The 24,409-nt window shown below is 48.9% G+C and overlaps 1 protein-coding gene across 10 annotated transcripts in view; it reads right to left on the bottom strand.

The window, feature by feature from the left end:
* The window catches only part of MIER3 (MIER family member 3), a 29,203-nt gene extending 5,248 nt beyond the window's left edge, over window positions 1-23,955 (bottom strand). The window contains exons 1-11 of one of the 10 annotated variants that reach the window (XM_029073487.2): window positions 23,886-23,940; window positions 22,649-22,673; window positions 21,527-21,731; window positions 19,218-19,363; window positions 11,694-11,828; window positions 9,787-9,907; window positions 8,421-8,506; window positions 8,185-8,257; window positions 6,215-6,366; window positions 5,551-5,632; window positions 1,375-1,466 (exon numbers count right to left, since the gene is read on the bottom strand). In XM_029073487.2, coding sequence (XP_028929320.1) covers window positions 1,375-1,466; window positions 5,551-5,632; window positions 6,215-6,366; window positions 8,185-8,257; window positions 8,421-8,506; window positions 9,787-9,907; window positions 11,694-11,828; window positions 19,218-19,363; window positions 21,527-21,701 — 1,062 coding nt within the window. In that variant the 5' untranslated portion in view covers window positions 21,702-21,731; window positions 22,649-22,673; window positions 23,886-23,940. The other 9 variants (XM_039913228.1, XM_029073485.2, XM_029073489.1 and 6 more) reach the window with 9 other exon arrangements.
* Between the last annotated feature and the right edge of the window lie 454 nt (window positions 23,956-24,409).

Raw genomic sequence — 24,409 nt, 5'->3', positions numbered from 1 at the left:
CTTAGAACGGTGCCTGGCAAATAACAGTAAGTACTTAACAAATACCATTTGTTAAAAGATTATTTGATGGTTATTAGGTGATTATTTATTAGATGACTATAAATGGTTAAAAGACCATTGATTAAAAGAAGGGGGGCAGGGACAGTGGTGACATAATAATAATAATAATGTTGGTATTTGTTAAGCGCTTGCTACGTGCCGAGCCCTGTTCTAGCGCTGGGGGAGATACGGGGGAATCAGGTCGTCCCACGTGAGGCTCACAGTTAACCCCCATTTTACAGATGAGGTAACTGAGGCCCAAAGAAGTGAAGTGACTTGCCCACAGTCACACAGCTGACAAGCGGCAGAGTCGGAATTTGAACCCGTGACCTGTGACTCCCAAGCCCGGGCTCTTTCCACTGAGCCGCGCTGCTTCTCTAAGATGGACATCCGAGGCTCCACCTACGCCAGTGCTAACCGTGGGGAAACTGGGGCATTTTCTCTCTGGGAAAGGGCGTGAACAGCCTGAACGTTGGGCTACGGAGCCGGGTGCCCTCCGGCCCCTAAAACGGGGAGGGACGAAGGCCGTCTTCTCAATCTGCTCCCCGCTGCCTTCTCCGAGGGATCGGGCCTTCCGAGGCCAGAGGATCCCGAGTTGCCAGGCGATAATGCTGACGGGTCGGGGGCTGAGGGAGGACGAGTGGGGGACAGGCAAAGAAAAGCCTTTCCAGACTCCTCGCCCAAACCTCTCCTTCTGCCAGAGCCCAAGGACTCCCAAGGAAGGCCAGTCTGCTCCCCTCCCTCCGACCTTGACTCTAACCCTTTCCGAAGCTGCAGGCGCAGAGCGTTGCCTTCTAGAGTGGCGGCTCCAGGGATGCAGGGCTATGCCTAGCAACTGCTTTTTTTTGGGGGGGGGGGCGTTTATGGTATCTGTTAACCCGCTTACTACGTGCCAGGCAACGTACTAAGCGCTGGGGTAGACACAGGCTAATCGGGTTGGACGTAGTCCGTGTCCCACATGGGGCTCACAGTCTTCATCCCCATTTTACAGACGAGGTGACTGAGGCCCCCAGAAGTGAAGTGACTTCCCCAAGGTCGCACAGCAGACAAGTGGCAGAGCCGGGATTAGGACCCAGGTCGTTCTGACTCCCGAGTCCGTGCTCTGTCCATGCTGCTTCTCTGGAGGCGGTCTATATTGACCAATGAGGACTTTTCAAAGCGAAGCCAGGGTTAAACAGGAATAAAATCAGAATTCCATTTTGAAAAGGACTGAACCATCTTTCTAAAAAAGGTTCTTCATTAAGGTCACGGGCGGGAATAAGCCGCTGCTTCTGGTTTTTGCACCTGAATTCATTCTTATACGGCTCTGCCCCTCCCAACTCGCATAACATGTACCTTATTCTTCTGTATAAGATGAAAATCCTTGCCGTAAATGAGAAGTGCATGCTCGAAGTTTCTGCATTCTTCTTCTGTCCACGGTTTCATCTCTTCTAGAAAATACCAGAACACAACAATCACTTGTAGCACACCACACTTTCCAATCAATCAATCGACGGTCGCTATCGAGTGCTTAGCCGAAGTGTCCGGACCACTTTAGGAGAGCAAAATACAACGGAGTCGACAGACCCGTTCTCTGCCCACAAGCAGTTTACAGCCTAGAGGGGGAGGTGCTCATTTAAGAAAGATCCCATTAACTCCCGACGCGAAGAGTTCCGATGTAGAAGATCATCTGACTTCGCCTAGGGAAATTCGGGGCTTATTTGATATCCAGTGGAATTCCTCCAAATGTTGCCAGGTCGGCGTGACCTCCCCTTTGGCAATACGGGCATTTCGGAGCCCCTGCTTTTACAACACAAGGGATGCCGCACTGAACAACGGGCAACGCCGCTGGAAAGGGCACAGAGACAATCTGTTCAAAGGCCACTGACCGATGGGAGAGACCGGTCACGGGGGGCCGGGCGAGAGCGCGGGTGGCCCGTTGCCACTAGGGAAAAGCTAACTCAAGAGCAGGCCCCCCTGGGGTTGCCAACAGCCAGAACCCCAAACAAAAATCCAACACTAGTGGGTATTCTGCCCCGCTTGCGGACGAAGCAGCCGGGACCTTCTGACGCTCGGGGCTTCTGAGCAACCCCGTTGAGGGGTGCGCTGCTCAACCCAGATGGGAAAGGGGCTAAAAAGTGGGCTCCCCGCAGAACGCCTGCATCGCTACCTCAAACCTGGCTCAGCGGAGGAGCCCATCCGGTGGGCTTTGCTGTCGTGGGGCTGTAACGAACGGAAAGCTGAGGAACAGAATGAAAATCGCCAGCACGTCAAGGGTCACCATGGCGACCGGCATCTCCTCAGTCCTTAGTGTGGCCGAAATAGCTCCGGGCTCACCTTAGGAGGGGCTCGGGCTCCCCACGCGATCCGCGGGGTCCTCAAGCTCTCCGAGTTTCTTTCCCTCCCCGGAACAGAAGAGAACTGGGGACCTCCGGGAAGCAAACACCAATCCTCCACCCCTGAAACCACTACCGCCATCCCCTCCTCTCCTGGTACCCCTGAGCAGCCAGGGGATGCTTTGGTGAGCTGCCCTCCCTCCCCGGCTTGGCTACCGAAAGCTCGGGGAAGCCCAATCTCCCTCGGTTTCCCTCCGGCATCCGGGAGCCCGAGACCAAACGCCGACACGGAGGTTCGAACCCTAACCGGGTTTTAATACGCAAACTGAAATTATTTTGAAGGTGTCAAGTAAACGACAAATCTAAAAGAACTCCGATCCAAGGAATGCCTCTCTGGTCCCTTCTACTTTTCCGCAAGCGGCCTGGGATACACATCCCTCTGACCCATTCCCCTGAGCTCCGAGTTTCGGGTTTGCACCCTCTGGATCTTTCCCTCGGGGTGAAACGGCGCACTGCAAGCGCCACGGCCCGAACCTGAACGATGGAGACGGCCGGTGGGACGAGAAGCTACGGACCCCTGGTCAGGCCGGCTGAACCGCACTGAATAGAACGACCTGGTTTCTAATCCCGGCTCTGCCGCTTGACTGCTGTGTGACCTTGGGGCAGTCACTTCACTTCTCGGTGCCTCAGTCACCTCGTCTGTAAAATGGGGATGAAGACTGAGAGCCCCATGTGGGACACGGACTACGTCCAACCCGATTAGCCTGTTATCTACCCCAGCGCTTAGTACGTTGCCTGGCACGTAATAAGCGGGTTAACGATGGCTCCTGAAGAGAAAGGAAAGCTGCCAGGTGCTCCGTGACCACATCCCAACAGCCCTATTGGGGCCAGGAACCCCGGCTAAAGGCGACAAGGTCGACCACCCACGGGCGCTTCCCTTCATTCACTCATTCGCGTTTACTGAGCAACTACTGTGCGCAGAGCACTGTACTAAGTGCTCGGGAGAGAACGACGCAACAGTAAACAGACGCGTTCCTGAGCTTACAGTCTGGACGGACTCAGACGCCATCCGCCAGGCAGCTGGCCATCAGTACCGTGGGCGTAGCAGGGCAAGGAGAGCGAGCCCCGACCGAGCCACCCGACCACTCCGATAAGGGCTGCAGCAACAGCTCACCTTGCCGTTCCCCTTGATTTGACAGAAAGGCGGCCCACGAACACCAGCCACGGGACACGCGGGGCCGGCTAGGAAACTTTCGCCAAAGCTGAAGAGATTTGGGGATGGGAATGTGTCTCCTATATTGTACTCTCCCAAGCACTTAGCAGACTGCTCTGCACACGGTAAGCGCTCAATAAACACCACTGATTCACTGATAGGCTCACCCACCAAATGAAGGACGTTCACTCATTAAAGAAGCAGTGGGGACTAGCGGAAAGAGACTGGGCCTGGGAGTCGGAGGACCTCAGTTCTAATCCCGGCTCCAACACTCGCCTGCCGTGGGACCTTGGGCAAATCACTTCACTTCTCTTTGCCTCAGTTCTCTCATTTGCAAAATGGGGATTCAATACCTGCTCTCCCCACTACTTCGACTGGGAGCCCCACGTGGGACCCGGCTATCTTGTATCTACCCCCGGGCTTAGTAGAGTGTTTGGCACCGAGTAAGCGCTTAACAAATATCACAAATTATTATTCTAAAAGACGCTCTGTGGCCACATATGCAGTACCGCAATGAAGAGCACTACAATGTTCTTCGGGACAAGCTTTCCACCACAGAGGAAGTGGCCCGATAACGCACAGGAGACTGGTCGAATGTGAAACCGGGGCCTGAGCTCTGACTTTTGAGAAAATCACCACTGCAGTCAGAGCGATGAAAATGGATGCCCAAGTATAACAGGCACCGTCCATTTGAAGATGCCCTATTCAGCTGCAAGCCCCAAAGGTAAAGGATTCATTATGTGATTCGGAGCCCTTAGAGTCTAATCTCTGGCCCACGTTCTGAGCACTGGCATGTAATTTTACAATTTACAAGTGAAATACACTGTAAACCGGGGGCTGATCCACAGAATCCCAAGAGGAGAATACGCTACATCGGACTCAGACTTCATACGCGGGTTAAGACTATGGCGATGATCGGTCCCAAAATACTGATTAAACGCTGACCTCCCTTCCCAACAGAACTGTCTGTGACTGCAGAGGAACGTGGTTCTTTCTGTGGAAAGGGGAGAGTACTTCTGAACTGGGGAGGTAGATGTTCCTAACTTGCTTTGCCTGCTCCTCCTCCACTGTCTTTTAAAGTTCCAAAAGGGGTTTTCACGGTGCAACGGGTCAGAAGCTAATACAGTTCCCGTGAGCCTCCCTTTGGCTCTGCAGAAACCCACCGAGATGCCCCTAAACTAGCACAGCCAAGCTGGCCTTCCGCTGGCCCTATGGTGTGGGAAGAATCTTTCCTTGGCAGTTAGTGGACGGTTTTGTGAGACAACTATTACTCTTAAAAGGAGATCGATTGTCTTAGATGCTCCTGCAGACTCTTTCAGGCCGCAGGACAAAAAGCCTGTCTCCTTTTTTTCCCCCCAAAATATAACATTTATTATTCTCACGCACATTCGTAGTGGCCTCTACAAACGGCAGCAAACACCGAAACAGCAAGGAGTAAAACATGCAAAATGAAGCCGACCGACATGCCGAACAGCACGCTAACCGAGGTGAATTTTATTATCACGACAGACTTTCTCCTTTCACCTGTCTCATGATACCTGCAAAGGTTTTAGAAATTTAGCAAATTCTTTTAAAAGTATGACTGTTCCCCATGGCTATCTGGGCGGGAAAAAAAATCCCAAAACAACAACAACAAAAATCACCGTTAGAGAAATTAGTTACTTGTCCTGGAACTACTTTTTCGCCAGCTCTGATAAAGTTTTGGCCATCTCTTCTGGTGGCCTGTGTCCCAACTCCTTAGAAAATGGGCCTGGGGAAAAGGCACCCTTTTCTACTCAGAAGATTCCTGACAAAAAGGCCGGAAAATTGAAAAAGCAACATAGATGTTGGGAAAGAGCCAACGTGGGATTTTCTGTTAAAATCAATCCTGATAGCATACTATGCAGTTCTATCTCACCGGTGTCTTACAGATCGCTATACATTATCCACTCTGAAGAGACTGCTCTCTTTCAAATTCTCAACCTTGCCGGAAATATTTCTTACCTTGAGAAGCCTTTCCATTGCAGCAGTACCTCTCGATTGCTTCCTTAATGTTATGATTACATTTCAGAAGTTCATAAAGAGCCTACAGGAAATAAAGAAAAAAAACTTTACAAGTAATCTCTCTGAAGTTTATATTGAATTCTATTTGGAACCTGGGCAAATTAGTTTGTGCCCAGAGCTTTACAGGAGATAAAGCTACTGATTCAAGAAAAAAAGTCTTAAGCTGTGGGATTCTTCCTATAAGTTCTGTATTTGCATATTTGTTTGGCGTATATGAGGTTATCTGGGGAGACCTTGGGGCCCTGAAGTTGGCAGACAGGGATTTTCCTGTAAAATTAAGCCCTGGCAACTTGCTTTCTGGTCGGTCCTTTGAGTCCATGTGATCGCCAGCTGCCGCTTAGGCCTGCTGGTGGCCCTATGGGTTTCCTCACATTGAAAGTCTCTCCTTGCCCACGTTCTATATTTGGGGCCTCTCAGGTGGGTCCTAAAGTAAAACTAGCTTTTTTCTGCTTGGGGCAGATAAGATGGCGCCTAATTTAAGTGCGTCTCATCAAGATTCAGGCCGAGAGGCCAATTTTTGACGCCAAAAATACCTGCTCCCAAAATGACTGGCTTCCCGACTCCACTGAACAGTCAGAGTAATCTATTTCAGGTGAATGCGTACCTGTTCATTGTCTCTTGTATGCGTTCCTTCAGAAAGCCTATCCATCATCTTCTCGTTTCCAGTTCTTAGAGAGGTCTCCACAAGATACTCTTTAACTTTGCTCTCCACAACCACATGAGGACTCCAGAGCAGCTGGTCTTCATTTTCACTCACTGGGGAAGGAATTCCAACAGTGAACACGGAACAATACTGAGCCCTCACAAGCCCGTTCCTAGAAATGGGTCCTGCCTGACGGAGCGGCGTGGGATGGCTCTCCCGGCTCCATTTCTGGGAACCCCAAGCAAACGATCAAGGAGAAACCCTCTCGCGGGTGGGTTTCCACCCCACCGGGAAGTTGCCCTTTCTCTCTCTCTCTGGTCGGTGGACATTTTCTCATTAGAGAACCCAGCGGTAGGGAATTAGACAGAGCTGGAAGTGTGGTGAGATTTCCCACCCGATCGGCAACATGGCTCACGATGGGCAGGGAACAGATCTTCCAATTCTGTAGTATTGGGCTCTCCCAAGCGCTTAGTACAGTCCTCTGCAAATAGTAAGCGCTCAGTAAGTACCACTGATGATGATAGTGGGGAGGCCTGTCGGACAACAGCCTTTCACTTGAGCCAGAATCACTTGGGAGATATCTCACAACATCCGGGCTTCCAGATGCATTCCCCCAAGAATCTGGCCTTGTGAAATTTCTGAAAAGTTCTGAATCGGGTGAGATTAGTTCAGGTGAGATTGGTTGTGGAAATTAAGTTGAGGAAATTATCGGCGGTCGCCCACATGTCCAAAATAGCGTTTACACTAAAACTGGGAGAAACAAAGCAACTTCGGGCCAAGAGTTAATGATCTGGGCAACTGAATTAAGTGGAGAATCTCTCCGCCTGCAAAAGCTCTTCTCTGATGAGTTCTCGGAATCCCGAAGGGACTGTCACCCCACTCTCACTAACAGCCTCGGCAGCACAACAGGCCTCTTGTTTTGAAACAGCTGGGAGGAACCACTAAGGAGAGACCAGTGATGTTCTAGACACCTTAGAGAAGCAGGGTGGCCTAGTGGCCCGAGAGTCAGGACCTGGGTTCCAATCTCGGCCCCGCCACTTGTGACCTTGGGCAAGTTGCTTCACTTCTCCGTGTCTCAGTTCCCTCACCTGGAAAATGGGGATTGAGAGTGATAGCCCTATGGACACGGGGACTGTGTCCAACCCAATTACCTTGTATCTACCCCAGTGCTTAGTACAGTGCCTGACACACAGTAAGTGCTTAACAAACACCACAATTTTTTTTTAATTCTTATTACCCCACCTTACAGTTTCTATACCCATCCTGGAATGACTTTAGATTTTCTCCATGGCAAATTAAGCCACAGTGGTCTCTGGAAGGCCAAATGACTGGATTTAGATTAGCATATTTTGGACACATATGGAGGAGGACTAATTCTCTGGAGAAGACACTAATGCTAGGAAAAGTTCAAGGAAAACGTGGGAGAGACAGACCAACTGCTAGATGGATAGAGGCCATAAAAACGATAACGGAAGAACCGTTAGAAAGGTTACGGATTACGGAAGACGGGACGTTCTGGAGAAAATATATCCATACAGTAGCTCGGAGTCGGAAACAACTCGGCAGCACTTAACAATGATAATAGTAATAATAATGTTGGCATTCTACCTTTCTCTTTCAGTAGTTCAACCAGGATCTGTTTTTAATTGCCCACGGCAACTGGGAAGCCTGCTAGCAATCAACCGATCGATAATATTCATTGAACATCTACTGTATGCAAAGCACTGGACTAGGCACTTGGGAGAGTACAACAGAATTGGTAGACTTGAACCCTGCCTTCCAGAGTTTTAAAACCTACTGGGAAAACACAGGCACTAAAAATACATTTCAAGCTGGAAGGAGGAGGCGAAAGAGTGCAAAGATAGGTACAGTAAGTACTACAGGGAAAAGTACTATTTCCGAGATAAACTTTTTTTTTAGAAACAACTTACTCTTTTCATTGCCACTGTACTTTCCCATGTAAGGGGGAATTTCAGCCTGATACTGCAAACCAACCATTATTTCCTGAAAGACAAGTGAAGAAAAATACATATATTTTACTGTTACTCCAGTCCCCTCTTCTCTGCCCCTCAAAGGATCAAGTTTTGTAATTATCCAAAGAGAGTTATTTGCTCAGGGCTTCTTTTAAGAGACCCTCCCGGTTTGGCTGAATTTTACGGCAACTTACTTTCCTCAAATCTTCAGGTGAATTCCCAGTATCCACTTCGACATCTTCACCCTCTGATTCCTTGTCTCCATCATACGTAGTGTTTGCTTCACCCAACAAAAGAAAAAGTGGTTACTGCTTTGGCTTTCTTGGTCTCTGAGATGACCAAATATAATGCTATTAGTTTCGAACTTCTTCCCTATGCTGAAGAAGTGGGTGGCCCAAAAGCAAGATCCTGTTTCGGGGTTTGCCGTAAACACACCCAAGCGGCGAGCCCAAGTTCCAAATGGTTGGAGCGAGCTTTGACAGTTCATTTCCATGAGTTTAGCAGTGGAGTTGTGAAGGTTGGCTGTAAAGGTCTGTTTCTGCTGTGGGGCTGACGACGGCGCATCGAACAACTACATGGGCTCATGGGCTTCCCTTGAAGCCGCGTGGCCCAGTGGATAGAGAACAGGTCTGGGCGTCAGAAGGACCTGGGTTCTAACCCCGCCTCTGCCACTCGTCTGCTCTGCGACCTTGGGCAAGTCACTTTACTTCTCTGTGCCTTAGATACCTCATCTGCAAAATGGGGAATGAAACTGGGAGTCCCATGTGGGGCAGGGACCGTGTCCAACCCGATTATCTTGTATCTACCCCTGCGTTTAGTACGGTGCCTGGCACATAGACTGCGCCTAACAAATACACAGTTTTTATTATTAGCCTAAACAGGCTAGTTAATGCACCATTTTCGATTAGCTACACGTCAATCAACATAAACTGAAGTTTTGTAGAGTTACTTTCACCTGTGAAATCTGCCCAACAAGAAAAATTGAATATTTCAAAAAGAATGTACGGCTCTAAAGAAAGTTCGGACTATTCACGCCACCTAGTAAGGTCATGATGTTACCTGCCTCAAATTAAGTTTTTTTCCTTTAATTTTCTGAAAATATAATCAGACTACTTGTTATTCGTAGTTGCTACTGATTTGCAGTTTTAAATTCTCAGAGTAGCAAACTAAGTGCTTTACAGCCTACATGAAACTGTGGAGTATTGATAGTTATTCTAAGTTATTCTAACAGAAAAGTCTCATGCAACAAAAAAAACCCTTTAAGCCCTCACTGGTAAGGTTACAAAATCACGATAAGCTTTTTTTTTTTTACACGAACAAAAAACTGACATAAAATTTGGGGGCTGACCTAGGCTGGTAACCATGGCAACAAAAAAGTCAGAAGCGTAGACGCGGCCCAGTAACGCTGAATTAATTCATTAGTTACAAAAAAGGAGAATCACATTATTTTCCTACAGTCTTGACATCAGTCTAGCTCTCCAAGTCTGTCTGGCAATTTAGAAAATGCTCTGAATTGAACACTAATATTCAAATGACAACGATAATTATTAACTCCCCTACATCTTAAAGGTCGAGGGAAGAAATCTGTTGCTTCATGGGAAGTCACTGATGGCGTTAGGTCATCAGCAGAAGACTGTGTTTCTTCATCGTCTCCTGATAAAAGATCTTTTGCGATCTCTTCCTGCAGAAATAAGAAGGGTAAAGTTATAAATAGCCAGAAGTGATCAAGTTTGGTTAAAAAAGACAACTTAAATTAGACAATCAGTCAATGGTAGTTACTGAGTGCTTACTGTGTGCGTAGCATTAGGCAGAGTACATGTAATATACCGCTGATCTAAGAGTGCATTATACTTATAATTTAAGAACTGACTAAACCGTCTACGTTTTGACAAACGGATGCCCTCCTAGCAGTCCATTTTTGTTACTCTAAATATGGGATCTTTATCAAAAGGTGAAGCCTAGATACATTTTTTCATTTACCACACTGTTCTCCGAGCCTTGAATATGTAGAACCACAGAATTAACAATCTTTCCGATTTTTAAAAAAGCAAAAGATACAACTAGAGCAGGCGAACTAATCTTTCTGACCCAATTTTGGGAAACAAAAAATGTAATCTGTAACCACTTAGCCTGAGAAGCAGTGTGGCCCAATGGGAAGAGGATGGGCTTGGAAGCAGAAGAACTGGGTTTTAATCACAGCTTCACCACTTGCCGGCCATGTGACCTTGGGCAAGTCGTTTCGCTCCTCTGCGCCTCGGTTTGCTCATCTGTAAAATGGGGTGTCAATACTGTTGTCGCTCCTACTCAGATTAAGAGCCCCAAGTGGGACAGGCACTGCGTCTACCTGATCGACTTGCATGTATCCTAGCACTGAGAACCGGGCTCGACCCATAGTAAATGGTTAATCAATACCACTATTATTACCATAATTATTTAGAAAAGTCAAGAAATATAGCCCTCAGGATTGCATAAAAATGTCTAGAAAATGACTACTGGGGTGCAAAACAGGTAAAGCCTTGAATAGAACGGTCTACCCACAAACTGATTAGGGGGAAAATCAGCCCGTTCTTTATATTCTAGACCCAAATTCTACCCCAGAAAAGGCAAGGGAATCATCAAATCATCAATTCGAGAGAGAATTCACATCACTTCCCATTTAGGTTAATGTCTGTTACCAGTTTGGAATCGTACATCGAAAAACCATGCAATAGTATTAGATTGTAAACTCCTCAAGGGCAGGGCCCGAGCCTTTTATTTCTCGCTGCTCCCAAGCACCTAGCACTGCACCCTACACGCAAAAGCCATTCGGCCCGGTGCTCGCTACCCAGCAGGTCCCCGATACCGACGATGGACACATTTTACCTTCCCGCCCCCACGGGACAAACGATCTGTTTTACAATATTCAGGCATTTGACAAAGCTGAGACCGGCTCCAGTTCATCCAGGAAGACAAATACGGGTTAAGATCCGATGCCCCAAGTTCGCCACGGCATATGGAAAAAACTATGGGTAAATTCCCAGGAATATACAGGTGAGTAAAAACAGCTAACAGTCATTGGAAAGTGTGTATATTCTCATTCAATTGTACTTACTGAGCATTTACTGTGGGCAAAGCACTGTACTAAGCGCTTGGGAGAGTACATTCAATTGTATTTACTGAGCGCTTACTGTGCTCGATACTAAGCTCTTGGAAAGTACAATTCGGCAACAGGTAGAGACAATCCCTACCCAACAAGTTCATCAGGTGAAACAAGTGGGATGAGGATACTGGAGCTCTACAGGACGATCACCACCACAAAGAACTGAGAAAAACGACAAGCTGGGAAATTGTTGAACTTTCAGGATCCCAAACTTGCTATGGCTGCTTCCTAATGAAAGAGAACGGTCCAGAACCAAGAATGAGGGTTGGTTTTTTTTGTCGTTGCTGTTCTTTTTCAATCGCTGACCCCAAAAGAAGCGTGGTCTTACTTTGTCCAGTGTCATATCTGGCAGTTCGTCTGCAAGTTCACTCGGAGAGCTATTTGCACTGGAAGTGGCCATCACTGGAATTGTTGGCTCGTAGCCGTAGAATGCCAATAAATCTTCTAAAGGCATGTTTCCTTCCTGAGCAAACAAAAACACAAATAATGAAATAATGTGAGCATCTGCTCCCGCCAGACCTGAGAAAACACAAGTAAGGCCACTGATATTTATATGACACTTTGATGTGGTGAATGAATTACAGACAGAATTCGAGATTCAATTGTTCGAGATGGCCAGAAATCAGAGTTGTTTTACGTCAGTGGGCTGCTCCGAGATGTATGATCAGCTGCCCTTCACTCTCAAATACCCACCCAAGCATCTCCATTCAAAGGTGAATCTTTTTAAAACGACTCTTAAAACCTGCTGCTTCTCTTTGTTGATCTAGCGGCAGCTCTTCTGCTGCTGGGAGACACACATCCTGGCCTTCCTGAGACACAAATAGCTTTGCTTTGAATGTTCTGCAGGTTCCCGCTTAGTTTATGCCTTAGTTAATGGAAAAGTTCCTAGGCAAAAACCTCCAAAAGAGGTACCACCTCTACTAATTTGATGCGTTAAGCTTCTTGTGGACCGGGCTTATGTCCACCAACTCCGTTGGCTGGTATTCTCCCAAGCACTTAGTACAGTGCCTTGCACAGAGTCAGTGCTCAATAAATACCATCAGTGGTGGGCTGGACCCTGCATGCTCTGACTTCCCACCCTTGCCAATCATGACCTGTACTTGCTTCCCACCAAAAAAACCACTCCCTCTGACACATCACGGTGATCCCATCGCAGATAAAACTGCCGAAGCCCTGGGAATCAGTCAGGTAATTGTATTTAGTGTGCGCTTACTGTGTGTAGAGCACTCTAAGCACTTGGAAGAGTTCATCAGAACAATAAATAGCCACACTCCCCGCCCACAACGTGTTCACAGTCTAATCGGAAGGCTTCACTTACTCCGAAGCCATAGAAGAGTTAGCGGCTGGTTGAGTGGAGATTAGACCGTTCCGCTTCGTTCTTGAATTTAGTCCCCCCTTATCCCAAACCAGAATGATTCACCAAAGCCAGGCCATTTTACTCATCCCCAGCTTCAGGCACGTAGTACCACATACCTAGAAGGAGCTGGAAATTTGAACCGCCTTTGCCAATGATCGATAGTTTTAATTCAATCAAAAATGGCCCTAGAGCAAAAAGCACACTAATTTATTTGCAAATTAATTTGGATCATGATGCATGTGATCAGCCCTTAAAATCTATTTTGCAGTTTATGCTCGAAACCTCCTAACTGCTCTGTTGTGCTTCCACTCCAAAGAACCAATTGCTCCATTTTTAGAATTAATCAAAATGCTTTCTACTCAGAAGTATATTTTCTTTTTGAATCACATTTCGCAGAGATTTCTACTAAGAGGCCAAAAATGACCAGTAAAGTAGCCTTACAGTCTCGATGTGCTAGCAACCACGAGATGAAACACGGGCACCCTCTGAATAGTAACCTTTGGTATCCTCCGCAAAACAATGTTTTGCTTACGTATCTCCTATTTCTGAAGCATTGAAGGCTTTGCAATATCAGAAGAATCCGTTCGTATTGGTTATTCTCAACAGCCTCGAACCGGCCTGGTTTGGGTATAAATCAACGTTACAGAACCTTCATGTTTCTCAAGGCCCTAAGGATATCAGACTCCTTAGCCAGCTTAAGCTAGTTGAGGGGGTAGAAGACTTTAAGGTAAAGATTTAATTATAAAATAATTAGTTCTAGTTTAAACTAGATGCGGCACGGTCTACCAGAAGCAGCACAGCCTGGGTGTCAGAGGACCTGGGTTCTAATCCTGACTCCCTCACTTCCCTGCTGTGGGACTTGAAGCAAGCCTCTTACTTCTGCGGGCCTCAATTTCTTCATCTGTAAAAGGGGGATTCAATACCTGTTCTCCCTCCCACTTTGACTGTGAGCCCCATGTGGACAGGGACTGTGTCTAACTTAATTACCTCATATCTACTTCAGGCAGAACAGTGCTTGGCACACAGTAAGCACCTAACAAATCCCATTATTATTATTATTATTAAGGATAATATTAAGAAGAATAATCATAATAAGCCAGACCCTATATAAGAAACTGGACTCTGTTTAAATCTGATGATCAAAAATATCCTAAGCCCTTTCCAGTGGCCTGAAAGCCAGTAAGTTGTAGAATGCCCTCGTCTGTTTCTTGTAAAATTAAAATGGCTTGAGAGTGTGGGCTAGTGAGGAAAGATCGAATCAAATGATCTAGAATTCCCACTTTCTTCCCCCACTAAATCCCCCTGGTGGACTTACTAAAGATGTTGGGAAATTCCCAAAAGACGGAGAGGTCGGCAAAGGAGGAGAAGCATAAATCATGGACTCAGCTTGTGGATAATGGAGAGCTGACGGAACCAACACTGCTCTGGCATTACAATCCGCTAATGATTCAAAGACAACAGAGGAAATATTGTGACACTAGAAAATACAACTTCTAACTCCCTTCCGGCCCTCGGAATCCCCAGCCAGGAAAATACAGGGATGGGTGTTGAAGCTCAATCGGGACTGTGCTGGTAGAAGGTTTACAGGGCAAGACAAAGACCACAAGTTTGGGGCCTATTCTGCAGTGGTGCCTTTGCCACTCACCTCAACTGACGGAACCACAGAGGCCATTATCTCGCTACTGAGAAGGGGAGCTCCCTGAGGACGGGGGTGAAGCCCTTAAGGGAGCTATAGTTCTACAGAATCCCCTCCCTCACGTGTCCTCCAATGACTATTTCCAACTGCCTCCATCTCTGCCTTGGGCTGCCGTCCCTCTCGAGCGGAAAGCAGGGAAGGGAAAAAGAAAAACACCTTCCACACCCGCACGCTTCGCTCCTCTAATGCCAACCTACTCGCTGTAGCTCAGTCTCGTCTACCTCGCCGCCGACCCCTCGCCCACGTCCCGCCTCTGGCCCGGACCGCCCTCCACTCTTCACATCCGACTGACGCTTGAAAGTCTTATTGAAGGCGCATCTCCTCCAGGAGGCCTTCCCTGACTAAGCCCTCCTTTCCTCTTCTCCTACTCCCTTCCGCGTCATCCTGATTTGCTCTCTTTATTCACCCATCCCTCCGCCCCACAGCAACTTAAACACCTATCTGTGACATTTATTTACATTTACGGTAATGTCTGTCTTCCCCGCTAGACTGAGAGCTCGCTGCGGGCAGAGAATGCGTCTACCGGCTCGGTTATACTGTACTCTCCCAAGCGCTTGGTACAGTGCTCTGCACCCAGTAAGTGCTCAATTCACTGATTGATTTTCAACAACAGAAAGGAAAGAAACTCAGCAAACCAGCAGTGTGTACAGTCGGTGGGGAGGATGGGCACGGAGAGAGTGGCTACGGAGCCGGTGCTTTCAGGCAACCCGGTTATGTGAGCTGCCCACTTATCACTGGGGAAAAAACCAACTGAATCGGTGAAGAACATATATATATATATATATATATATATATATACCAAGGGCTTGACATCATGGGTTCTAATCCCAGCGCTGCCACATGTCTGCTGTGTGACCTTGGGCAAGTCACTTCACTTCTCTGGGCCTCAGTTCCCTCATCTGTAAAACGGAGATTGAAACTGGGAGTCCCACGCGGGGCAGGGACTGTGTCCAAACTAATTTACTTGTGTCCACCCCAGCGTCTGGTATAGGGCTTGGCACCTAGTAAGCGTTTAACAGATACCATTATTATTATTATCAGGTTCACTCTTTGCTTACCAGAGTTGAAATAAGCAAAATATTTTCTTGATCTTTCTACTATTCTTTTACTTTGTAAAGCTTCCTAAAAATTTTGGAATAACGGTAGTCTCTCCAGAGGAAAGGCAGCCCGGTCTTCAAATGCCGAAAGTTTACCACTCTGCCCTCTGTCAAGAAGTTGCCCAGCTAATAAACTAATCAGCAGGCCTAAGCTCTGCTTGCATAAGGCAATGGACTGAAGTGTAATAGCTCTAACATTTCCTCAAATGAAAACCTGAGAGGAATTTTGTTTTTTCTTGTCAGGTGATTTTTCTTTCATTCATTCAATCGTATTTACTGCGTGCAAAGCACTCTAAGCGCTTGGGAAAGTACAACGTAACAACAAACAAATTTCCTGCCCACAACGAACTTACCGTCTCGGAAGTCTCGAGGAGGAGACAGACATTACCATGAATATTCAAAAACTGTTTTATTCCAGGGCTATAAAAGTGGTTACTTGCAGCCTGTACTCTTAACTCAGTTATTAGACAGGGAAGCTAACATTAACAAATGGGCAACTGAGGCAGGGAAAAGCCCCCAGGAAATAAGAAGATAGCCTTTCCCAACTCAAACAAATCTCATGGGCCCTCACCGACTTAACTTTGGGTTGTAGGCTTATTTTTAAAAAAAAAGAGAAAGTGAAATCTTATGATGGGAGAGGTTTTCCGTTAAAATGATCTGAAGCTCTGCACTAGGATCCTCCAGGGAGCTGGAGGGGCCGCGGTTCACCAACCTACACTATCCTCTGCAACCCGTTGTACTAGTTCACCAGGAGTTACCCGGCTCATATCCCCGCAGCGTTGACTTTACTAAAAGAGGATGAGGAAAATCTCCGCGTGCTCATTTTGATGACGTATCGCCGGGACTCATAAGGACAAAGGGGGTGTTAGACGTTAAAGTCCCACAGCGCGGGATAAAGCCTTATTCAAAATCGCATCTTCTCCAAGAGATTTTCCCAGATAAAGTTCTCTTTTCCTCTTCTCTTTCTTGTGTCACCTAGGCATTTGGATCTGTACCCTTCAAGCACTTGATATGCGGTCCACCCCCAGCCCTCAGCACTTAGGTACATATCCGTAACTTTCTTCGTTTATATTAATGCCTGTCTTCCAGTGTAGACAGTAAGCTCTCTGTGGGCAAGGAACTCTCCCAAGCTCTTAGTATACCGCTCTGCACGCAGTAAGTGCTCAATAAATACCATTGATTGATTGATTTTAAATCCCTCAAGTGCTCACCCCTCTCCGTCTGTTATCCCCAGCAAGACAGGACCTTATAGGCCAGGCCGCCTGAGGGATATCCTCCAAAATTAGGTGAAAAGGACTGATTTAGAGAATACAGCACTAGACCGAAGTCAGGGAATTCAGGCTCCGGTTTTGGCCCCAAGCTACCCTTGCCCACTCTGGTGTACTGTGGGATCTCAGCACGTCGTTTAACCCACTCTGGGGCTGTTTTCCGGTCACCTGCCCTCTTTGCCTCCCGAAGATAAATCATATTTTTGAGTGCCATGAGCCCTTCGGAAGATTTGCTCCCTTTATTCACCCTTTCCTCAGCCCCGCAGCACTTCCGTGTATATACGTAATTTATTTACATTAATGTCTGTCTCTCCACCCCCAGCCCCAAGACTGTGAGCTCGTCGAGGACAGGGAACGTGCCTGTTTACTGTTATATTGTACTCTTCCAACCACTCGGTATAGTGGTGTGCACACTGTCAGCGCTCAATGACTGATTGATATATAATGCCCTTGTGCAATGTGAGGCACTCTGCAAAACTGAATCTAAAAGACAAACCTGCGTCCACTAAAAACCACACACTGTTAGCTTACAAGCCCCTTATGGGCGGGGACCCTGGGATAGTTCACTTTTACTGAACTCTCCCAAGCGTTTAAACTGTGCTCCGTATTCAGTAAGCCCTCAATTATTATTGATGAACTGCTGCATAATACCGCTCCCAGGAACACTGCAAACCCAGGAAGGCCAGAATTCTGTACGGAATCCTTGCACCTCTAACCATCTTAGACTTATCGGATCCAAACCTACAAGGTTCTGAATAGAGAATCCGTGCGCTCTCCGTGTTTATCTCCTTAGATCTGAGGGCCGCTAGGTAAGGAGCACGACTAATTGAACGCTTCAGGCAACGTTCATTCATTTGAGCTGAATTATGAAATTTTTGCAGTATCTCACACTCTGTGAAAGTTCTCATTCAATCAGTAGTATTTACTGACTGCTAACTGAAAGCAAACCACCGTACTAAAGGCTCGGAAGAGTTCTAGGGAGTTAACAGGCATGATTAAGCGCTTAGTACGGGGCTACGCACACAGTAAGCGCTCAATAAATATGACTGAATGACTACCTGTCCTTGAGGAATTTACAATCCAATGGGGGAGACGACACTAAAATAAATTACAGTTATGCACAAAGGTGCTACAAGGCAGGGAAAGGGGCGGTGAATACAGCGTGGCGGTAGGGGGCCTTGAGCATCCAGTACAGTGCTAAGCGCTGAAAAGAGTGCTCTGCACGTAGCAAGCGCTCAATAAACACCATCGATTAATTGAAAACGGGGAGAGTCGTGTTCTGCCAGATGTGAAGGGGGGGGCGGGGTTCTGGAAAGAAGGGAGAGTCTGGGCGGGAGGTCGGTGGTGAGAGAGAAAATACGACAGAGAGAGAAAATACGACAGAATGAATGAGGAGGGGGCCCAGAGCGCAGGCTGTCATGAGAAGAGTAAAGCGTGCGAGAGAGGAGCGAGGATAAACAGTAGGAAGAGAGCCGATTGGGGGCCTAAGGCAAGTGGTCAGGATTTCCCGCTTGAGGCAGAGAATGACTGGCAACCACCGGAGGTTTTTGAAGAGTGGAAAGATAAGAATAATGATGGTATCTGTTAAGCGCTTACTAGGTGCCGAACACTGCTCTAAACACTGGGGTAGATACAAGGTCATCAGGTTATCCGACGTGAGGCTCACGGTCTCAACCCCCATTTTACAGATGAGGTAACCGAGGCACAGAGAAGTGACATGGCCTGCCCCAAGTCACACAGCTGACACGCGGCAGTTTGACATTTCAAAAATGATCCCGGCAGCAGAGAGAAGTACGGTCTGGAGAGGGGAGAGATCGGAGGCAGGGAAGTCTGCGAGGAGGCCGGTGCAGGGGTCAGGTTGGGACCACCGAGGCAGCAGCGGGGAAGGCGGGGAAGGGGTGGACTGTGCCGATGTGGTGAAGAAGGGAGCCTCGGGACTTGGTGACCGACTGAATATGGGGGTTCAAAGAGAGAGGGGAGTCAAGGATAAGGCCAAGGTTGCGGCCTTGAGAGACAGGGACGGACGACGGTGCTGATGTCGATGAGAACGAGTTCCCCCTCAGTTCTAAGTGCCTTTTCATTAACCGGTATTTTGAAAAATGGGCTCCAAATAGGCCTGACTTCAGGGGTGAAATCAGCACCCGCTTTTTTTTGAACGATGTACTTCGGGGTCCATGGGATCGGTATTTTAAAAATGAAATGTTTCTTAAAATTTGGAATAAATTCAGAACTTGTCAAAATAGCGGGTAGAGCTTTAGGCTCTCTTTAAGCCTGGGATACCTCTCCGGGGTTAAAGCAACCAAAAAAAATAATCTTTTACTTTAAGGGGAGGGGGGGAACCACTTGTTGGTTTTCTTTTTTCTGGACACAAATGGACTGAAAAAAGAGTATAATTATTAAGCTAAAATTTAAAAGAGAAAATACACTTGCCTACCTTTTCTAAGTCTTCAATTTCGGAACTGAAGTTTTTGCCCTCGTCCATCATTTCCTCTTCTTCAAGAGTCCTTTCGTCATCGTAGTCATGTACCAACATTTCAGCAGTGGGGTCGAAATCATGATCCTCAGAGGACAAAGAGCCAACTATAACAAAAAACACTCATTTTACAAAAGCACTCGAGAGTGTACAAAGGAAAACAACTTATGTTCCCTAGACCGTACTTGGCACCTTTCAGTCCCTAGGTTTGGGATTCACTGAGGGCATTTACTTGAAATTTTCTGATTAAAAAGTAAGGCAGTGCAGTCTGTCCAAATGAATCCTTCAGCATAGTTTTTTAGAATGGGGGTACCCGGAAAGGTGCCCGTTACTTTAAACCTCTTCACCCCACATCAACGTTTTCTTTGGGAAGGTAGTCAAGACTAACTTAAACGTGTGCTCTTGGGCTTCGACTTCCAACAAACAAAATCAGAAGGGCGCAGACGTCCGCGGGATTTAGTCTGTGGGAATGAGACGCTTCATTCTATTCCCCTGTTGTGCAAGGGCAACTCAGTTCAGGCTGGAAAAATTAATTTCACCTGACTTCGTAAAAACACTTTTTTAAATGACAAAAGAAACTGGTTATATGGCCAAATATAAAGCTCTATGTTCTTTAAAGTAGCTCCTGGCAGAGGAATTCATTCCTTCAAAGTATTGTCGCTTCTCATCCCTGAACGTTATTACAGATCCACGGAAGAAAAAGGGACAGTCAACAACAGACTTTTTCTTTTTTTACAATTCCACTTTTCATTACACCCTTTAGGTTCGAGACTTAAATCGCACGGCTATTTAGGATCGCCCTTTGGGGATTTTACAGAACGTATGTTTTAAAATCTGCTTAGCCCGTCCCATTTGCGATACCTCTTCCCCTTCCTCTCCAACTACGTTCGCTTAGCTCCCAGCCCCTGCGCTTCCAACCCCAAATGAAACTGGAGGCGACAGAATTCTCCAAAATGAAAAAGAAAATTAGACAAGGTCCAAGAAGCCGAAAAGAACAATGATACTGAATTTAAGAAGTGGCTTCTCTCCATGTATTTCGAACTGGTCCTTCATTCACCTAGACCGCTGGTGTTCAATTGCTCAAAGCACCACGGACTACTTCAGGGTTTCTTCTGACTCAACAGAACACTAACCTACAGACCTAAAAATGTTTTGTTTTTTGGGTTTTTTTTTAGGGGTATGGCCTACATTTGCTCTGTCGGGGGAAACAAAAAAGGATGTTTGATGAGATGGCTGTGTTTATTAGGGCACCTACAACTTTGCAGGGGATGGGGGGCAGGGAATCACAAAATTGAATCATTTCGAAAAGGGCAAAAATGAATTTTAATGGCTCAAAAAGCAAATATCCACCATTACCAATTTTGTTTTTTGAGGAGCCCCGGAAACCTCCCGCGGCACCCCAGAGTTCCAGGTTCTAGGGAATACAGGTTGAAAGCCACTGACTTAGACACCCAAACTAGACTTGTCAGTTTCAGTTTCCTTTACAATCAGTTTCATCTTCCAGTTTTCCTGTACACAATAACACAAATGAATGTTTAAATGAGCAAGTTTTTTCATTGACAGTTAAAAGACACAAAAAAATCGATGAACTACAAGGCACGGTGGAACCGACCGGACCGCTCCCTGGGAATAAGTTCTCCCTCTGAGGCACGAAAGGCACCGGCAGAGATCGTCTACGGAGAGGTGCCCTCGCTGTGCCAAATCAGTTGACTGACCAGCTGAAAGAGTGCGCATTCGACGACTTCAACGGCCCCGCTCCTACAGGAAGAAGACGACCCCTCCCTGTAGGCCCGGGGCGATTAAAAGGGTCCAGCTTTCAAATGATCTAAGCGGGCTTTTCAACTAGTTGACGGTGACCCGTAACGTGGCTCTTCCCATCCTTCCGCCAAGTCAACTTTGTCTTTCTTTGCGTGGGGCTTCCAAGCCACCGAGAGAGCAGTCACATACGTACCTTCCCTTCTACTACATTCAAAGAGGCGCCTTAATTGGGCCCCCCCCCCAAAAAAAAAACAAAAAAAAACGGCGTTCGGAGAGGATCGGGTACCGGGATCATCTGTCGGTCGACTGCGTCCAAATGGGGCCTCCGCAGTCTAAACGGAACGCTCGTCAATAGGGGAGGCGCGCCGACGGAAGGGAAAAGATGCTTCTAGAATCCCAGGTCTGCGGGGGCTCCAACTGCTCCCGGAGAATTTTACCGTTGGACGCTGGCGGCCCTAACCGTTATCCACTGGGGTTGGTGCCCGTTTCAACCCCTCACACCACTTACATACACAGATTCGGGTTCCACTCCCAGGCCAAACAGTTAACTTTGAGCCGCAGCTTTATCTGGGTCCCAGTCCCTGAAATGGTCTGGCTCTCTCCTTCCATCATCTTTTTCTCTTTGAGACCAACGAGTAGGTCTCCGTTCTTAAGGGGGGTGTCTCCAAAAGAAGTCTGCCCTGACATTTAAAGGCTACTGAAGGGTTTTTATCAATTCTAAAAGGAAAAAAAGGAGAGAACCTTTAACTGACTTTTCAAAGAACCCCCCCCCGCTCCGCGCCCAAGCCCCCACCTCCACCCCCAAAAGAAGAAAACGACAAAAGGGCGGATCACAGGCCATTTCTGGGGACGGAGCACAGAAATCGCAGCTCCTGGGAGGGGGGCTGCCCTCAGATGAGGGTTCCGGGCACGGACGGACGGCGATGGACTGGGCTGAAAAATTCAGCGCGCTCTGTGCCGACCACGCGAACGGGCCCGGGATCGTTTGAAACGTTACGCTTGCTTTCACCCGTGCGGCCAAAGCAGAAAATGTATCGCATTCCTCGCCGGTTCGAAAACATCCACTTGGACATTCCGGCTTTCGGGAACAAAACTCGCACGAAACTTTCATTCTGGGCGTCAACCAGGGAGGTCGGACTAACGGCCCGCAAAGACGAAACTCCGGGCCAAGGGGCGACAGGACCTCTTTTTAAAATACGAGGACTACAGTTGAGCTCCAAGACAACTTTATAATAGAGTTTTTCACCCTCACCCCTGATCTCCTTTGATGAGAATTCACAGAAAGCGTACGGTTTTCCGACTCGTTCCTCCTTCCCCCTCTCCCCCCTTAAAGTTCGAAGACATACTTTCGGGTCTGTTATGTTTCCTCGCCGGGTGGGGAAAAAAGGTGTTTTTGTTTTTCCAAATCTGGTCTCGGGCGGAGGTGGAAAAAGGTCTACGACTGTTTCGTTCCTCCCTAGTTTTTTTTTTTTTAACGGTCAGGACGGACAACGTGACAATTCAGACGACTTCACGATGAACATTCCCAGGGATACGGTTTGGGAGGGGAAGGGGGAGGGGGTCTTTGGCACCTCATACCCTCTGCACCCCACTTCTCGCCGGGACCACGGAAGAGGCAAGGAAACGTGACAAACCTGGGCTCGAACTTCCAAAGGAAGCCTGGACGGGAGAGAACGGGGTGGGGGGAAAAAAGGGAAGGGGGGGAATAGGAGGGGAAATGGGGGGAATAGGGTGCAAAGGAGGGAAGGAGGGCAATAGGGTGTGAAGGGGGGAAGGGGGGGAAGAGATGATGGGAAAGGGGGACGGAGGGGAATGGGGGGAATAGGGTGGGAAGGGGAACAGGGTGAGAAGGGGGGGAAGGAGGGGAACAGGGTGGGAAGGGGAAATAGGGTGGGAAGGGGAGAAGAGGGTGGGAAAGGGGGAGAACGGGAAGGAATAGGGAGGGAAAGGGGGAGGAGAGAGGGGAAGGGGGGGGAACGGGGGAAGAGGGTGGGAAAGGGGGAGAACAGGAGGAGGAAGGGGAAAAAAGGAGGGAATAGGGTGGCAAAGGGGGAGAACGGAGGGGAATAGGGAGGGAAAGGGGGAATAGGAGGGGGGGGAGGAGAGAGGGGAAGAACAGGGAGAAGAGAGTGGGAAAGGGGGAATGGAAGGGGGAAAAAGGAGGGGAAGGTGGGAATAGGGTGGGGAAGGGGGAGAACGGAGGGGAATAAGGAGGGAAAGGGGGAATGGGGGGGGGGGGGAGAGAGGGGGAGAAGAGGGGGGAAGAGGGTGGGAAAGGGGGAGAACGGGGCGGAACAGGGAGGGAAAGGGGGAATAGGATGGCGAAGGGGGGGAGAGAGGGGGGGGGGAAAGAGGGAGGAGAGAGAGAAAGAGAGCGGTTAGACGTGCCCGGTCCGGGGGGGACGGGAATGGGACAAAGCCGGAGGCGGCGGCGGGGCGGGGCGGCGGCGGGGCGGGGCGGGGTGGGGCGGCCGGACTCCCTCCCTCCCTCCCTCCCTCCCTCCCTCCCTCCCGTCGGTCCGTCCGTCCCGGGGGGCGGGGGCCCGGCGCCCTCCCGCTGCCCGCTCCGCTCCGGTCCTGCCGGCGGGGGAGGGAGGGAAAGGACCTGCCGCCTCGTCCTGGTCGTGGAGGAGGAGGTGGAGGTGGTGGAGGAGGAGGTGGTGAGGCCCCGCTGAGGACGGGAGGCCGCGGGCCGCCCCCCCCCCCACCCCCCCGGACACCACCCGCCCCCGCCCCCGCCCCCGGGGCCGCCGAGCAGCGCAGGCGTGAGGGGCGGCGGGAGCGGAGGGAAGGACGGAGGGAAGGAGGCAGGGAAGGAGCGGGGCGGGGGTCGGGGCGGGGGCCGGGGGCCGCCCGGCGGGGGCCGCTCACCTCCGCCATGTTGGTACCTTCGGGGCGAGCGAGCGGCGCAGCGCCCAGGCCCCGGATGGGGCCGCTCAGCCAATCGCCGCCCGCGCCGCCGTCGCGCGCGCACACGCCCAGGCACGCACGGACACGCCCAGGCACGCACGGACACGCCCAGGCACGTACGGCCCCGCCCAGGCACGTACGACCCCGCCCAAGCACGTACGGCCCCGCCCAGGCACGCACGGCCCCGCCCAGGCACGCACGGCCCCCGCCCAGGCACGCCCGACGCCGTCACCTTAGCTCCACCTAACGGTCCGCGGCCGCCGCCTCCCTCCCGCTCTGCTATTGGCTGAGCCCCCCGCCCACTGGACCAATCGCCGGGCTGCATCCGTCCCCGCCGCCTTAACCTTAGAATAATAATAATAATCCTCAGGTTCATTCATTCCTTCGATACTATTTATTAATAAGGTTGGTATTTGTGAATACCATTCCCATGTCAATGATAATCCTCAGGTTCATTCATTCCTTCGATACTATTTATTAATAAG

This window comes from Ornithorhynchus anatinus, chromosome 10 (assembly GCF_004115215.2).
Source record: "Ornithorhynchus anatinus isolate Pmale09 chromosome 10, mOrnAna1.pri.v4, whole genome shotgun sequence".
Classification (NCBI taxonomy): Eukaryota; Metazoa; Chordata; class Mammalia; order Monotremata; family Ornithorhynchidae; genus Ornithorhynchus; species Ornithorhynchus anatinus.
This window is presented reverse-complemented; position numbering and strand designations above follow the sequence as displayed.